At 44.2% G+C, this 18136-nt stretch overlaps 1 protein-coding gene across 5 annotated transcripts in view; it reads left to right on the forward strand.

Moving 5' to 3' along the window:
• Positions 1-18136, forward strand: part of KIF6 (kinesin family member 6) — a 434768-nt gene that overhangs the window by 374483 nt on the left and 42149 nt on the right. For all 5 annotated transcript variants that reach the window (XM_032862288.1, XM_032862289.1, XM_032862290.1 and 2 more), the window contains one exon: positions 16000-16050. In XM_032862288.1, the coding sequence (XP_032718179.1) occupies positions 16000-16050 (51 nt within the window). The remainder of the gene's footprint in view (positions 1-15999; positions 16051-18136) is intronic.

Below are 18136 nucleotides of genomic sequence, written 5' to 3' on the forward strand. Positions count from 1 at the left end.
GACTCCTAGGGTTGAGCCCTATGGACATGATGTAGAGCCCCTGCTATACCACTCACTGAGGGCTTCTCTGCCCTACTTTGCTGGCCGAGTGACAGGTCACCACAAATCAGTGTCCTGTAAAATAGTTGGAGACATTTTACCAGGGATAATCATTGAAAATACAATTTCGCCTGCTATGCTCAACCCAGCAAATTCTGTGGGTTTCTTAAACAAGCCTCTGGAGATTTTTTTTTTTTTTTATCTCAGTCCCACTTAAAGACAACCCTTATTTTTACGTCTCTCCCCACAGAACAGTATTTCACTGAGTCAGCCCCCCAACCCCCCACCCCACGACCAAGGATGTCTTTCCCTGACTTCCTAAATAGCTGTCAGCTTCTACCAGGCCCAGCATGGAGTTAGTGAAACAGGCCCAGGTTGAGGAGGATGCATTGTTTACATTGTTCTGAGATGAGTCCTTGAAATGGCTTGGTCCTTCATGCCCCCTGCCAGTGTCCACCTCTGCAAGGATTGGTCAAAGTGACATCTACTGTCATAGCCGCACATCACTGCCTTCCTTCCATGGCACGTAGCGAAAGCTGATCTCCCAGCCAAAATGTGAAGGAGCTTCTGTTGCCAGAGCTTCATTTCCAAGGTGTCACCCCAAAAGGGAAGCAAGCAGCAAGAGAGATAGTTGTCTCCCCCAGCATGCAAAATGGGAGCCAAGGGGCTGGACATCTGGTTTCTATTAAAATCTGGTCAGTAGAAAACAAGTGGCTGCTACAGCATTCCTATCTGCCAGGTCAGAAAATAAACTTGGCTCCCAAAATACTAGCCAGGCCTATAAGGAATCAGGCAATGGACTGGCTAGAATAGTTCATTTCTTTTACCTGTCACTCCTGGATTGGTTGGCTTGGTTGCCAGAGAATTAGCTCTGTTTGTTAAGAAACTGTACTAACAGCAGGAGGTACTGGTCTTTCTCAGCCAAGGAGGATAAAGAAGGAGAAATAAAGGCTAGACCAGATGCTGTCAGAGCCTAATCCATATGCCCTTGGGTACAATGTGTGTACACTAGCATGGCCTCATCTGCTAGCACCTTCCTGTCTTCCTAAGAGCACTCCCTAGACATCTAGAGTAGACTAGTGCCAGGGTATTAACACCTCCCCCACCCCGCCCCACTCAGGACCCAGGAGGGACAACTTGGAGATGGGTCCCCCAGAGGCGCCCAGTGCAATTGAGCTGCATTGCCCATACTTGACAGCTGGGCTCCTATTGCTCCCTTCACTGCTCTCCCTCCCTGTCTCACTTCCCCTCTTTCTTATCCATTTGTCCAAGGCTCACTTTCCAAATAAGCTACTAGTCCTGGAGTCTGCTCCTGGAAGATACCACGTTAAGATAGGGGGTCTCCACAACTCCAATGGTCAAGGTAAGACAGAAAAAAAACTGTGAGCAGGGTTATGCAGGCTGGATGGAGGAGCACGGAAGTGGATTGGGAAACTGCAGGAAGGCCTCAGGCCCCTCCTTGAGAGCTTCCTAGAAGTCCTGTCAGTATTGATAATATCACACTGTTAGGAAATTAGGGTGCCTGTTTGCCAGCCAGATGCTTCGCTGTTTCCTGCTGTACATGAAAGATCTTAACTCACCCATCATTCATCTGTTGTATTGGCATAGTTGGTGAGTTCCTGAGATCCAGGTAAAACCCACCAATTCCACTAAACGCCCCCTCATTGTTAAAATAACAACCCACAGAGGATCATTCACATTAGTCTGCTAACATGCATTCTACGGAAAACAGATTTCTGTGATTCTGGGGTACTGAAAATTATTACCTCAAACATATTGTCTGCCGTAGACAATATCCTCAGGCCCAGACCAAAGTTCCCACCAAAAATTGCATGTCACCCATATTCACTCTTCATTATACCCTTGACTATGAAGTAAAAAGATTCATCCCCGTGAAGAAGGAGTCACATCTGTTTCCAATGACAGATCAGCATCAAAATCCTTTTATATGAACCTGAATGGATTCACAAGTTTCTCTCCCACAGCCCTGCCCCCTCTCCTTGCCACACATTCACCCAAGTCCTCCAGAGCAAGAGCTATTTCAAGTTGAGGACTTTCAGAATAAGGAACAATCCTTGAATTCTTCTGTTAATTCCTTGGCCTCCTTGGGCCTCCCAATGCTGACCAAATGTAGGTCAGGTGTGTTTGTTTTGGACCTCACCAAGCCTGGCCAGCATGGCCAGCATAAAGCCATCTGCAAAATATAAGCTTCTGATATTTTTAAGAAGGGTGAAAAAGAACAAATTTAACCAGATCTTATTTCTTCAGCAGTCTGGGAGTGTGGATTGGCGCTTGTTAGGAATGGAATCATCCAGCTATATCTGGAAGACTCTGTCCTTTTCACATGGCCTTCTTACATCTCACCTGCCCTTATAAGCCTTCCATTCTCATTTCTAGAGGGGATAGCATCAGAGGACACCCCTCCCAGTGAGTCTCGTGTACCCCTGGCCTCACCAGTCACTGATGGCCCAACAAGGCTGTGTCTCCTTTTTATTCCTAAATTATTAAGGTTGAAGTCTCTGAAGCTTTCTTGCTAAAAATTAGTCCACTTGTCTCAAAACAAGTCCCCAGACTGATCCTGAGAGGGTCTCCAAGGATGCCCTCTTGAATGCTCATGCCCAGGTACATGCCCAGGATTGCTCGTCTTCCCTGGCTTCTTCACCTTTCTGCACGCTGCAGGGGCTGCTATATGCTGGGCCTGCTCTCCAGCATCGCTGCAGGCCACTGCTCCAGCCCTGGGGACCCTGCTTCCTTGGCTACCACGTTCGACTAGGTCAGGCAGACTTTTATAAGACCTTACCAGAGCTTGGGCTAACAGAGAGTAGCGAACAGGAGATAACGTCTCCTTCTAGAAGTGGGGCTCTTAGAGGGCAGTCACCCAGTGGCTCTGGGCTCTTTGGCCTCCAGGCCCAACTGCCTCTTTACATACTCACTCTCTCTAGATCATTGCCTTGACTAAGAGCCCTGACAAATAGTTCATAGCACTTTGTTTTCCCCACATCTGGGCTATTCAGTCTTAAAGGACATGAGCAAGTGGCTAGTCCCAGTGGGCTGCACAGGACCAGATTCCACTCACTAAACACTAGTTGTGTCTTTCCCCTGGTTTTATGATCGCTGTTTGGCTTCTAAATGAGAGACACCATTCATGTGCAAGGTGAGGACCAGAATAGGCCTGGGCATTTATCCCACCGTGGTCTGTCTTCTGCTTCCAAAGTGCTAAAGCAAGTGCTTGGACAAGAACACACACCCACGCCACCTGTATTAGTCAGAGTTCTTTAGAGAGGTAGAGCCAATAGAGGTGTGTGTGTGTGTAGAGAGAGAGAGAGAGGTGAAACACTGATTTATTTTAAGGAATTTACTCATGTGATTGTGAGGCTGTGCAAATCTGCAGGCTAAGTCTGTAGGCCGGAGACCCGGGGAAGAGTTGCTGTTGCAACTCAAGTCCCAAGGCATTCTGGAAGTACTTCTTTCCCAGAGAACCTCGGTCTTTTTCCTCTTAAACCTTGGATGAGACCCATCTACACGATGGAGAGTAGTCTGCTTTATTCAAACTCTGCTGATATCTAAAAGCAACATCTACACTGGTGTTTGACCAAACATCTGGACAGCATACCTCAGCCAAGCTGGCCCATAAAATGAGCCATCACACGGTCTAAGCACAAACAGTACTTCTAAGGCATATGACAACCTACACTGAGATTTAGGAGGGGGATAAAATTCTGTAGCTGTGCGGACACATAGTTCTGCTAAAGAAACACACATCCATTGTGTTTCTGAACATAGAGCACCTAACTCTTACCCTGAAACACCTGCATTTGGCTTATCCCATTTTTAGAGCTTCCCCAAGAATAGTGGAGCTTAGCCTTATATGTAGGGACCTCAAATGGTCCATTAAATGATTAGATTATCTCAAACAGCACTGTTTGCCTTGAGGATGATATCTAGACTCTCCCATAAGAGGCAGAAACTGCTCCTAATTCTGAAAATTGTAACTTCCCCAAGTTCAAAGAATATGAAGGTCTGCTGTCCTGGCCCCTGTTAGTCCCCTGGGGCAGCTAATGACCAATACACTCCATTAGCTGAACAGAAAACAGCTTCTGATGAAATGAGAGTTCCCAACAATTGCTGGACCCTGGGATATACACTGTCTTGTCTTCTGATTTGTAGAGTGCAGTTGTCCATCCATCCCCAGCTGTGAGGGACCAGAACATCCCTGTGATAAGAAAAGCCATAATTAAGGAGTAAGCCTTTACATGAAAAATAAGATGGAGTCTGCAAGTAAACTGACGAAAGGCCCTACAGTATTTGTACATTCACCAAAGCAAAACAGTAAAACCAAGACACCAAAGAGCATATAAGAGCATCTAATTCATCTTCAACTTGTCATAATGGGTTGTGTATATTTAACTTCCACTTATCATTCCCTAATACGCTGACATTTTTTCAGGATCTCTCTCCCCAGAAGTTTCAACATGAAGCTTGTAAGTTATTTTTATCTTTGCATATTATGGCAATTCCTTCTCTGTGTCTGTTTTTCTTCTGAGTGTTCCCTGCCTGCTGTTATCACTTGGACCAGTACTCCTCAGAGACACAGCATCAAAACGTGTGCCATGGATCCTGCTCACACCCCTCCCAACTCCCCAGTCCCCCTCCTCACCCATTCTGATGAATGAAGAAGGTAGTTCTCAGGCTGGGTGGACTTTACGCTTCAACTTCCTTTATCTCTCCCAAAGCTTCTCCGCAAAACCTCCCTTCCAGTTTAGCTGTCTGCTTTCCTCCTTTCTCTGGTCCTAACTCCCTTGGTTTCCTTCTTCTCCACTTATCCTCCAAATGCACACCTGGGATAGAAATCTCGACAGAAATAGAGCATTTCATGTAGGCAGAGCTCAAGTTCAAGGAGGGAAAACTATATTCTCCCTGAACCATGTCATTTCTGTAAAGCATCCTCTGCAAGATGGTCAGCAAGTCTCTTCCTTTCTCTTTCTTCCCCTCTCCTCTTTGAGAATATTTAGCCATAACAGAAACAAAAAGAGGAAGACTTCTGGTGCTATTTTCTGGAAGAAAAATAAAATAAAAGGATGAGGGTAGGAATCATCCCAGGCTCTGAAAACAAGACTGTTACCACCAGCATTTCAAGCAAGCTTATTAAAAAGTCGTTTACTTCCAATTACAGAAATCAGTCATCTTTGACTTTATAAAAGAATATGAAAGACCCAGTTATTAATGTAAGTAATAGTGAATTTGAGGGTGAGTAATGATCAGAAGGCAGAGGTTTAGAATGGGGGGTCCCTACATTTGTAAAAAAAATAATAATAAAAAGTTTTCATGTTTTAATTCATCTGAAAACTAAACATACTACCAAATCAAACACCTTAGTGCCTGGGCTTTACTTTATATCCCCAAATGAGCCCTGCTCCCTATATCCACAGTTAATGAGGGGCTTGTACAAACTAGCCTCCTGTGTGGGCTGGGGGCACTAAGAAGTAGAATATACCTGCCCCACCCACACTGGAGCAGAGGAGGCTTGAATGTGCCCAGGTACCTCTGGGAGAGTCCCCTGAGTGCGTCCCCTGTGTGTGTCCCCTGGGCTACCTCTGGAGCTTTGGGATGGAAGTCAGAGGCCATGCTGCATGGACCCTCCCCTTGCCCCAGATAGCAGCCTTGGCAACCAGAGCCACATCTTCAAATGGGAAGAAGGATTGTGATCTATAGCTACTCCTCCAGGGCAGGTCTTGAAAGCTGGTTAGATCTTTCCCTTGCTGAGATAAGAACTTCCAAGCATCTAAAGTAACATCTTTTGAATGGAAGCCAACACAATCACGAGCCCTCAGCTCCCTGAGATGTTTAGTACCTAACAATTCGTGCTGGTTGCTGAGCTGAAAATTTTCCTTCTGCTTACCTACTTGCACATTTATTTGAGCTTTTAACAAATGTGCTTATTTACTTAATTCTCCAAATATGTTTATGGGACATTATCACCTCCTGGAATAGTGATATCAGTAAGCTCCTTAGCTTAATTAAGTGGATACAATAGCCAAATGCCTAAGCTTCAGACGGAATGTGCTAATCCCGTATGATGATTATGATTACGTGGGTAACCAGAATGAATATCCCACAGGAAAAGAATCAGGTCTCCCAGACATGGTATAATTTGGTCATTTTTTATAAATGAGAGCATTCCCCCAAAATGTGATCATCATGTACTGTCCTGTTGATAAGAAAGGAGCTGTGTTGAAGCCCAGACTGCGGTCTGGTGTTTTCATCCTGAACTGAAATGCTCATCAATTACAGGGCATGTCCTCCTCTGCAAGATAAGGCCAAGGTGATGGGGTGCTTTTGAGAAAATCCTGGTGGGGGGAAATCAAGGCAGGTTACAATGTGTTTTTCTTGAAATTACTGATATTAAGAATGAGCTGCCTTTTTTTTTTTTTTTCCCTCTCTCCGTGACTTAATAATGTTACCAAGTGGAAGAAAAGTCTTGGAATCTGGAAAATTGAAATGTCATGTTGGAATGAGAAGGCTTAAAATAATTTGCCCAGCATTTAGACCATTCCTGGTCTCCCACTCGGTGCCCTGTCACTGAACCTTTTTCTTCGGGGAATCCAGGAAAGGACCTGTCCTCCCTCTCCCAGGGAGGGTTGAAGGCTTCTCAGGGACCTCCCCCAGCCTAAGCTTGTCAAAATCCCTTGGGTTGCTGCCGCTGTTCTGGGTTTCCTCTGATTATCCTCCTTCAATCTCACCTTTCTTGCATATGGTCCTGTGTTCTGAGGATAACCTGGAACAGAGTTCTGAGGATAAGCTGGAACTCCTCATCACCCCCAGCCCTGGCAGCCCAGGCTGTGACCATTTTCAGTCAGCACACAGGACGGATGAGTGTCATTGTGTGGACAGTACCCAGAAACAATTGTCAACATGCTGGAGGAACATCCCATTCCCTTTTAAGGAAGTAAATTGTAGTGGTTTTTTAAATTTTAATTTCTTTTTATAAATACAAATAAACAGACTTCTACATAAATCATAATATTATTCATACCGGTTTGTTTGTTTTTTTTTTTCATCTCTCTTGGCTTCCACCTTTCTGACCCAATTCATCCTCCACACTCGGGTAACTCATTGTAACAGCTTTATGGGGACCCATTCACGATACCTCCATGCTCAGGGGCGCCTGGGTGTCTCAGTGGGTTGAGTGTCCCCTTGAGTGCCTGCCTCGATTTCGGCTCAGGTCATGATCTCAGGATCATGATTGAGCCCCGAGTCAGGCTCCATGCTGAGTGCAGAACCTACTTAAGATTTACTCTCTCCCTCTGCCTCACTGCCCCCTTGTGCACTCTCTCTTAAAAATTGATTAATTCATTAAAAATAAAAGTGCCTCCTTGTTAATAAGGCCATATATGTGTGTATGTGCCACACACACACAGAGTTCTATATCCATTGTTTGATCAAATGCAGGATCTTTTCCACCCTTTTCCCCCATTGTCTTCTTTGCTTCATTTTTCTCTTTCCCTGCTCTACTGAATCATTAAAATTTTGGCATTCCTTCCCTATAGTCCTCCCTGCTATCTTTTTTCTGATCCTCTATTGATTTGGTTGTTAGAGTATGTATTTATTCTTCTAGAGTTTAAAAGTAACTATAACGATGCCTATAGTTATTGCAAATATACCCTCCACCCATCCACCTCCAGGGCTGTAGCTTGAACATCCCCTCACCGTATCTCTGTCTTGTTATTATGGCTTCAGGTTTTAGTTTTCATACACACACACACACACACACACACACACACACACACACTCACATACAGGGTTTTTATGGTCAGTAGTTAAGTATTCTTACTTATTCTTTTTATGCTCATCACTGTTTCTTTTTCCTACATATTTCTCTGTGTTAATTTTTCTTCTTGCTGATCATCATAATAACTTTTTACACTTATTCGGTTCTTATATCCCAAGCACTCTCCTAAAGACATTGCATAGGTGACCTAATTCAGTCCTCACACCAGATATTGGTACTAACCCTGTTTCATAGAAGAGAAACTGAGGCACAGGGCCATTCAGTAGCTTGCACAATGGTGCACAGAGTGTAGCCCAGCTGGTCTGCAAACTAGGGCACCTAGCTCCAGAGTCCATATACTGCACCTCCATGCCTGGTTGCTGTTCAGTTGACCCCTTTCTGGGGAGCGGTACTCTGTGGGTGGTAAATGCTCAGTCCTCTTATGACAGAAAATGTCTTTATGGTGCCCTCATCTATGAATGAAAGTTGGACTAGGTATAAAATTCAGGTTGACAGTTACTTCCCTCCATTGGCCCAGCACCCATTGTCATGGTTGAGATGTGGGCTGCTGCCTAAAGAGTTCTGTTACAGGTCCCCTGGCAGCTGGGAACAGTGGCTCTGCTTCCCTGACAGTCTGCAGCGGCACTGTGATGTGTCCAGGTGTGGATCTGTGTGTCCTTGCACTACTACATGCTCAGAGTACACTTACAACCCAATGGCTTCCATCTTTCTTCAGTTCTGGAAAAGCACACCTGCTGTCTCCTCCAGTACTGCTTCTTCACCATGCCTACTTCCTTTCTTCTAGAACTCTTATTTTTCCTAAGATTTAGTTAGTTAGTTAGTTAGTTAGTTAGTTATTTGAGAGAGAGCAAGTGAGAACATTGAGGGATGGAGGGAGAGGGAGAAGCAAACTCCCCACTGAGCAGGGAAGCCTGACTCTGGCCTCAATCCTAGGACCCCAAGATCATGACCTGAGCTGAAGGCAGATGTTTAACTGACTGAGCCACCCAGATGCCCCCCACCTTCTTCTAGAGCTCTTGTCAGACACATAAAGAGGCCTCTCAGTCTCCCCTCTGAAACTTCTGTCTTTTCCCATTTTCTGTTTTGTCCTCTGTTCCATGTTTGGGGTAGGTGTGGGGTGAATTTTTCCAGATTATGTTTCCAATAACTAATTCACCTTTAAAATACATCCAGTCTGGGGGTGCCTGGGTGGCTCAGTTGGTTAAGCAGCCAACTCCTAGTTTTGGCTGAGATCATGATCTCAGGGTTGTGAGGTGAACCCCCCCCCCTGCCTTGGGCTCCATGCTCAGCATGGGGCCTGTTTGAGATTCTACCCCCACCTCACCCTCTGTCCCTCCCCTGACTAGTGCGCTAAAAAAATAAATAAATAAATGTATTTTTAAAAGCTATGTCCAGTCTGGGGTTTATTCCCTTATTCTCTCTATTGTTCTTGGTGGTTGTGTCAATGACTCTATTTTTCATTTCAAAACATCTCTCCTATCCGCCTATTATTCTGGTTTCATTCTTATTCATACCTATTTGTTCTATGATTTCTTATTCTTTTCAAAGAAAACATAAGCTGTCATTAATCTCTTTGAGTATTCTCATCATACTTACTTTGAAGTCTGTCTCAGGAGCCTAGAGTGGTACGATCATTATGGAGGCAGCACCTCCAATTAACACGGATCTGCTGAGACCCAGCAGAGGCTTCTCTCTCAGACCTATAAGACTTCATGTTCCAGCATGGCCATCACAGCACTGCTGGTGTTAGTAGAAGTGGGAAGCAATCCAGTTGTCCTACCCTCAGGGAAGGGAAGTAAAATGCACTATGCAATGTATGCAATAGTTAGAAACCAAGGACTAGATGCGCATGGAGCAAAATGGGTAGTTGTCAAAAACACAGTGCTAGCAAGTAAATGGGAAACACAATAGATCTGTAGCTCAGTATTTCTTTCATAGCTTAAAAACTTCACAGAAAACTTTAACACAAATTGTAAGAATATATGTGATAAAAGAGTATGTATCAAACCAATCAGAATGGCCGCCTATTAGAAGCATAACAGAAAGGGAATTGGAGATGGGGCATAAGGCATGGGGATAAACACATATACATATTCTCTCTCTCTCTCTCTCTCTCTCTCACACACACACACACACACACACACACACACACGCACATGCAGGGCTTTATCCATACTGACAAGGATAATGTGCTGTTAACTAAAGAATAAGACTAATTCAACCCTTTGTGAGTCTGCATCAATAAGTGTCTGTAGCTGTCTATCCAGAAAATTACTTTCATCTCTAATGAATTCATGTTCCAGCTATTAATTTTACTATCTTTTTTTTAGCATTAGATTTATTCATACATTTTGGCATTTTTGTGGCCAGGTCCATTTTTAATGAAACCCATTTTATTTCTCTCTCTTTCCCTCTGTCCATTTTTTCTCATCCCTCTCTATCTGACAGGCCCTCCACACCCCCCATCAGGAAGACAATTGGGAGTGACTGCTCCTTGGCGATGTTAGGATGTGGCCCACCTGGACAGACTATCAGTGGGCAGCTTGGTGGGCAACTGAGGGTAGCTGTAGGTGTACCCTTCTTCCTCCTTGGGCTTGCAGTGGGTTGTGAACCATAGCCCTAGGCAACATCTAGCAGCACGTTTTTTCCTCAGTCCCCCTTCAGTCACAGGTTGGGTGGCAGGGGACTCTCACCCCACCCTGCCGCTTCAGATGTGTCTTGCTTGCAGGATGCACTTTTAGTCACCTTCTTGCTTCTGGACCTGGAGCCCTGCCAGCCGAAAGCGTGGGCTCCTCCAACCATTCTTCATTTCTGTCCCACTTCAAATCTTCAGAAATCTGTCTTGAAAGCTAATCTAGCAAAGTCTCCTTAATATTCTCTTGTTTTATTTTATTCACCATTGCTGTGGTGGGAAGAGGTGGGTCCTGCCTCAATCAATTTTCAAATTATCCAAACAAGTTTAGGTACAACCTGATGAAAGAGTAGCAAGGAGGAGATGAATGTGCCTGATTTTAAGACTTCAAAGGATTTGCATACTCCTGTTTGTTGGAAATTCATCTAAGCATTACACACATAATTTATGCTGGGCCCAATCATTTTACAAATAGCCTTACAAATGGTCTTTGGGGAGTCTAACCTTTTGGTAATCACAGTCCTCTGTGTTAGAATACAAAGAAACTGGCATCCCACGTCACAGCTATAATCCACACTCTGAGTTCATACCCACTAAGTAGACTTTCCTTTCAAAGAGGCCCCTCAGGCAGGCAACACAATTCTGTGTCCTCTCCCCACACCCCAATCCTGCTACTGAAGTTTAATTTGATTTACTGAATTGCTGTAGTAGTAGAGTCAAATAGAAGAACAGATTTTCACTGGGGTCCAGACCCTTTAGGAATGACCCTGGACCCTGAACTTAGTCTCCCCCCAGCCCTACTCCTCCATTCAAGCCCTCCCTTCCAACCTCCACCCCAAACCAGTGTATGCCTGGCCTTATCCACCATTGTGGCCCCCACCATTGTCATTGACTGCCATGCCTTCCCCACCCTCACCTTAACACCTCTGATCCCTTCACAATCCACCCAGGGCTCACCATGAGTGATGATGCCTTTCCTAATGCCGCTAATCTACCTTTCCTCCTCTAAACTCAGGTTTACCATTGATTTGACATTTAACCACTCGTCCTTCAGGCCAGTCATCTTGTGACTGTAATAACTTTTCCATATATCTGAAAGTGCCTTCATGCCTAAAACTAGTCTGGTGTGTCACATATGCTGACACATTATCCATTATCCTCCCAAATGTCTTGAGAGATGGTAAAACAGATATTATCCCAGTTATTTTACTATGACCCATTTTTCAAGCGGTAAGATGGAGGCTCAGAGACGTTAAGTAATGTACCTTAGTAGAAGTCACAGAGTTGAGATTTGAACTTAAAATCTGTAGACCTACAAGTTTGTAATTATCTTCTAGCTTAACCAAAATGGCAAAGAAGTTTGCTTCATCTCAGTGCCAACTCCCAGCAATCAGATATAGCTGCCCAAAGTGCTGTGTTGAAGAGCCAAACCCAGGCTCAGCAGGAACACAGACGTCCAGGAAGGAAGAGCAAGGTCCGCCAGGGGTCCAGCTTTTAACAGGAAGAACATGCAGGCGCCCTGTTTGTGGTCCCCTGTATCAGGTTAACTTTCTCAAACTAGAAGAGACTTCTTAACTAGTCTATTTATTCCACAGCACTTAAAACATGGTGCTTAACATATAGTTCATGAACGAGAAATATTTACTGCCTGGTAGTGACGTCAGCATCCTCAATAAGGCACCACATCACACAAATTGCGCAAGCATCCTGCCTGAGGGACCTATTCTGGGTGGGGGTCAAAGTGAAGGGCTTGCTCCAGATCCCACTCAAGCAGCTTTCCCTTGGTGACCAACTTCAAACTACCAGGCATGCAAAATAAAATGTGAAGTGTAAGGAAAACTGTTGTATCCAAAAGACTATCATTGTAAAAAATAATAATAATAATAATAAGTGTTGCTTCTTCACGATGATGATAATACTTTTCATATGAACTACTTGGTACAGAAAATCGCTAAACCACGCTACCCCACATGTGGCGGTTACGGCATCTCCACTGGTGCTCCCCATGGGTGATTGCATGTTCCAAGTACCCCTTCACCCCCTGCTAACACCCTAACTCCAGCAATCAGTGAATCAGAAAGGGAGAGAAGGTGTTTCTGGCATGCGCTGTTGTAAGGTACTGTAGACAAAACTACTAATGGCCACCATTTGCCTACGAGCCGAGCCTCCCCCCGCGCCCCAGCTTCCCTCCCTGACCATGTCCTGCCTCAGGCTGGGAGTTCTCTGTTTCCGTTTCATCTCTTTTCCATACCTCAGGATGGAGATGTGTCCAGGAACCCCGGCCAAAACCAGCAAATTTATCACCATGCTAATGACAGCAAGCCGCATGCTGAGTGAATTCTGCTTTCCCCCCTCCTTCTTTTGCCAAAACCTGTAGAACTGCAAGATCCAGCCGATTACAGAGACTGTTATCTTCACATGAAGAATGGCTCTGGTAGAAAATGAAATTAGGTATCAGCTCTAAGGCTATTTTTAGATGCTTGTTTGGGAACATCTCAGAAACAAAGATCGCCATGTGGAGGGCAATGTTGTCCGAGTCACCCAAATTGAACATCCATGCACACAATTTAAACCTACCTTTCTCAATAGGGGCATTATAAAGCATTATAAAGACCCACCCATCCCGTCTCATTGTTCTGGGAATAGATATTTCTGTTTGCGGAGTTTATAGAACCAGCAGTCCTGGGGGCAAATCCCACTGTTTACTTACAGGAGCAGCTCTTCCCAGGCTGGGGTCCGCCCAGAGAATCTCTAACCCTGCTTCCCCGGGATTTGGAGAAGGGAGTCCAGTGGATCATTCTGCTGGGAGCAGGGGAAATCATGCCATACGAGACTGAGTACCTTCAGGGGTGAGGCATGAGCATGGGAGCTACGTAGTTGGGGAGACCTACTGCTGGGGAGGCCCATGGTCAGGGGACAAGCTGTCGGGAGTATGTCAGGGAGATAGTTTCTCAAGGAGGAATGCAGCCCAGTGTGTCCTCCGAAGGAGCAAGTCCCCATCCAGTGTCAGCAGGAAGGAGGTAGCCAGGCACAGAAGAGGCTCGTGGTGGAAGGTGCCTATGCCAGATACCCAGGACCCAGGCCAGGCACCACAGCGGCATTGGCTGTTCCTGCTGTGGGCATAAGAAAGCCCTTAATGACCTACTCTCCATCAAGGGCTGTGTCTAAATGGTGTGTTGCATTTGTCACAGCACTACCTCCTTTTATTTGAAAAATGCATGTGCTATGCTTCTTTACAATTCAGTTCAGTGGTGTTGGACATAGACTGGAATCTCAGCCCAGCACCACCCCTGGACCCCCATCTTCTTCCCTTTACTGATGTAGACAATGAAGGTCATATTGCTGAGAGTGAGAACAAGATCCCATCATTTTCCTGTTGGCGTCAGACTGGTCCAATTCTCACCCATGGGCCAGATTGCCACTGCTCCACCCCCCCTCCAATACATTCCCTAAATTCTTACTCTCCCCCACTTCGAATTAGGGTACAATACTGCTTATGCCCAATTCCTGGATTCCTCTCTTCACAGTCCTCTCCAGTGGGGACACATGAAAGGCAAGGCACAGACTTGCACTCTGGCAGGAGCTGAAGGGACAGGTGACATTTAACCCAGAGAGGACAAGTCCAAGTGAAGAAATCATGGCATCCTCAGACCCTCACTGCCAATGAGAGAGGATCCTTCTTCTGTGCTATTCCAGAGAACCAACCAGGTCCAAATCCGGAAGTTACAGGGGAGCAGGTGTCAATATCATATCAATAACTCCTTATATACAGTTTAATCAGTGGAACAGCCTGGACACATACAAGTCATACAAGTAGCAGGGACTCCTGAATTGAGTGAGACCTTAAAGTGAATGACTTCTGCCATGCCTCCCAGTCATAGTATTCTAGAAACTTTCTGTGAGTGATGGGGTCTTCTGTGACTGCTTCATTGTCTACTAATCTTTTGAAAACTCAGTTCAGTCATCACCTTTGAGGTGTCGAATGTACCTCATGTGAAGAAATGAATACATTAGACCAGGGAGCAGTGAAATTCCCAGGCTTTCTCAGGGTCCCCAGGGGCCTGATCACATCTCCCAAATGGGACATGTGATGCAGACAGCACTGACATTTTAACAAGTCTTCTGAGCCCTTGGATATGAACAAACCCCGGTGGGGGAAGATGCTTCACTCCACCGTCCAGCAGGAAATCATAGCCGTATCATAGAGATGGAGGAACCCTGAAGGCCACTTCACCCCAAGTCCTCCCCAGGGCAGGGGTTCTTGCTCTCACACCCCACAAACTGTTCCCCAGCCTGTGCTTGAACATTGTCAGGAAGGCCCTCGCTGCTCTGCCAGGAAATGTAGTCCGGTTAGAGACAACTCAATCCATGTGGAGACAGCGTTCGTTGTGAATTGTTTCTTCCTCATATGGAGCCCCTACTTTGTCTTTATTCAACTTGACTTCTGCCCTCAGCAGTGGGACAAAGATAAATCTCTTCTCTCATCCAGATGACAAGGTTTGGATTTTTTTTTAAGATTTTATTTATTTAGGAAAGAGAGAGAGAAATCATGACTATGGGGGGAAGGCAGAGGGAGAAGGAAAAGAAGACTCCACACTGAGCAGGGAGCCTGGTGTGGGGCTCAATCCCAGGACCCTGGAAAGTAACCTGTGCCAAAGGCAGATGCTTAACTGACTGAGCCACCTAGACACCCCAACAACATTCAGATTTTTAAAGAGAGCCATTATCTCTGAGACTCTTCTCCCTCCAAGTCTTTCCTTCTCCATCTGAACATCTCAAATTACCTCAAATATTTCTTGTATAGCATGGTTTTAGACCCCTAACCATTTTCTATAAATATTTTCTATTTGACTAGTATTCCTTATGAAGAGTAAACTCCCAGAACAAATGCCAACTGTGGTCTGACCACGACAGAGTATATGCAGGGTCTACCACCTTCACCTCCCTTCAACTACACACTATACCTTTATTAATGCAACCTAGAATAATATATGTTTCATAGTAAATGATCAGCTACTGTGTTCATATTAAGGTTATCTAAAACCATCATCTTTATTCCTTGACACAGTTTCAAACAGCTTAAAAGAAAAAAGTAGATTTAAAAATGGCCCTGTACATTATTATAGGATCCAATCCTGCCACCCCTTTCATTAATAATAGACAGATAGAACTACTGAGGAGACTAGGGCCCCAACAAATGTTGCGAGTGACAGCCTATGGTAACTGAACCCAAAGATGAATTGAACCCAAAAGTGAAATGTGTATTTGCATCGATGTGCCAAGAAGCCAGCATGCCAGCCTGTTCTTCCAACACCATCCAGTGCATGGAGGGCTCTTCTTGGAAACTATGCCCACTTTTATCTTCCTTACTCTACCTTGTTTGTTTGTTTGTTTGTTTTGGGTTTTTTGTTTGTTTGTTTGGATGGTTTTGGTTTGGTTTGGTTTTTGTTTTTGTTTTTTTGCTTACATGCTTTGGAGGTAAAGTCTTCCTCCAACCTGCAGGAAACTCACTAATGGTTTTCCTTTGTGTATTTGACAGGTCACCTGAAGGAAGAAATCACCCAGCGACATATGCAGCAGGTAGCTCTAGGTAGGTACAAAGTGAAGTCTGAGGGAAAAAGGTGAAGGTAAGACAAGCTGTGTGGTCTTGGAAACCTAGCTAAAAAATAATCCATCTAGAATGGATAAATAAGATGTGGTATATAAATATACAGTGGAATACTATTCAGCCATCAAAAGAAATGAAGTCTTGTCATTTGCAATGACATAGATAGAACTGGAGGGTATTATGCTAAGCAAAATAAGTCAATCAGAAAAAGGCAATTATCATATGATCTCCCTGCTATGAGGAATTTGAGAGGCAGGGTGAGGGGTTTGGGAGGTAGGGAAGGAAAGAATGAAACAAGATAGGATCAAGAGGGAGACAAACCATAAGAGAGTCTTAATCTCACAAAATAGACTGAGGGTTGCTGGAGGGAGTAGACTAGGGATAGGGTGGTTGGGTTATAGACATTGGGGAGGGTATGTGATATGGTGAGTGCTGTGAAATGTGTAAGCCTGATGATTCACAGACCTGTACCCCTGGGGCAAATAATACATTATATTTTTTTTATTATTACAAAATCATTTTATTTTGTACCACAATATTTAATAATGTGAATAACTTCTTAGCATATAATTTTTTTTCTTTTATGAATGTGGTAATGTTTCTTTTTTTTTAATTTTTTATTTCTTTTCAGCATAACAGTATTCATTGTTTTTGCACCACTCCCAGTGCTCCATGCAATCCATGCCCTCCCTAATACCCACCACCTGGTTCCCCCAACCTCCCACCCCCCGCCCCTTCAAAACCCCTCAGGTTCTTTTTCAGAATCCATAGTCTCTCATTGTTCACCTCCCCTTCCAATTTCCGTCAACTCCCTTCTCCTCTCTAACTCCCCTTGTCCTCCATGCTATTTGTTATGCTCCACAAATCAGTGAAACCATATGATAATTGACCCTCTCTGCTTGACTTATTTCACTCAGCATAATCTCTTCCAGTCCCATCCATGTTGCTACAAAAGTTGGGTATTCATCCTTTCTGATGGGAGGCATAATACTCCATAGTGTATATGGATCACATCTTCCTTATCCATTCGTACATTGAAGGGCATCTTGGTTCTTTCCACAGTTTGGCGACCGTGGCCATTGCTACTGTACACATGGCCCTTCTTTTCACTCCATCTGTATCTTTGGGGTAAATACCCAGTAGTGCAATTGCAGGGTCATAGGGAAGCTCTATTTTTAATTTCTTGAGGAATCTCCACACTGTTCTCCAAAGAGGTTGCACCAACTTGCATTCCCACCAACAGTGTAAGAGGGTTCCCCTTTCTCCACATCCTCTCCAACACATGTTGTTTCCTGTCTTGCTAATTTTGGCCATTCTAACTGGTGTAAGGTGGTATGTCAATGTGGTTTTAATTTGAATCTCCCTGATGGCTAGTGATGATGAACATTTTTTCATGTGTCTGATAGCCATTTGTATGTCTTCATTGGAGAAGTGTCTGTTCATATCTTCTGCCCATTTTTTTATATGATTGTTTTGTGTGTGTTGAGTTTGAGGAGTTCTTTATAATCCTGGATATCAACCTTTTGTCTGTCATTTGCAAATATCTGTCAATTGCAAATATCATTTGCAAATATCTTCTGTCATTTGCAAATACCTTCTCCCATTCCGTGGGTTCCTCTTTGTTTTGTTGATTGTTTCCTTTCGACAAAGCAGGAAAAAATATACAGTGGAAAAAAAACAGTCTCTTCAAAAACTGGTGCTGGGAAAACTGGACAACTATATGTAGAAGAATGAAACTCGACCATTCTCTTACACTGTACACAAAGATAAACTCAAAATGGATAAAAGACCTCAACGTGAGACAGGAATCCATCAGAATCCTAGAGGAAAACATAGGCAGTAACCTCTTTGATATCATCCACAGCAACTTCTTTCAAGATATGTCTCCAAAGGCAAAGGAAACAAAAGTGAAAATGAACTTCGCTTCATCAAGATCAAAAGCTTCTGCACAGTAAAGGAAATACATTATATGTTAATAAAAATAATTAATTAAAAAAAGAAATCCATCTAGAACCCTCAAGAAGGTTAAGGAAAGCAAGGTTTGCTGTCAGTGAAGCTTCCTCTGGAT

This window comes from Lontra canadensis, unplaced genomic scaffold (genome assembly GCF_010015895.1).
Source record: "Lontra canadensis isolate GAN:19392208 unplaced genomic scaffold, GSC_riverotter_1.0 scaffold23, whole genome shotgun sequence".
Classification (NCBI taxonomy): domain Eukaryota; kingdom Metazoa; phylum Chordata; class Mammalia; order Carnivora; family Mustelidae; genus Lontra; species Lontra canadensis.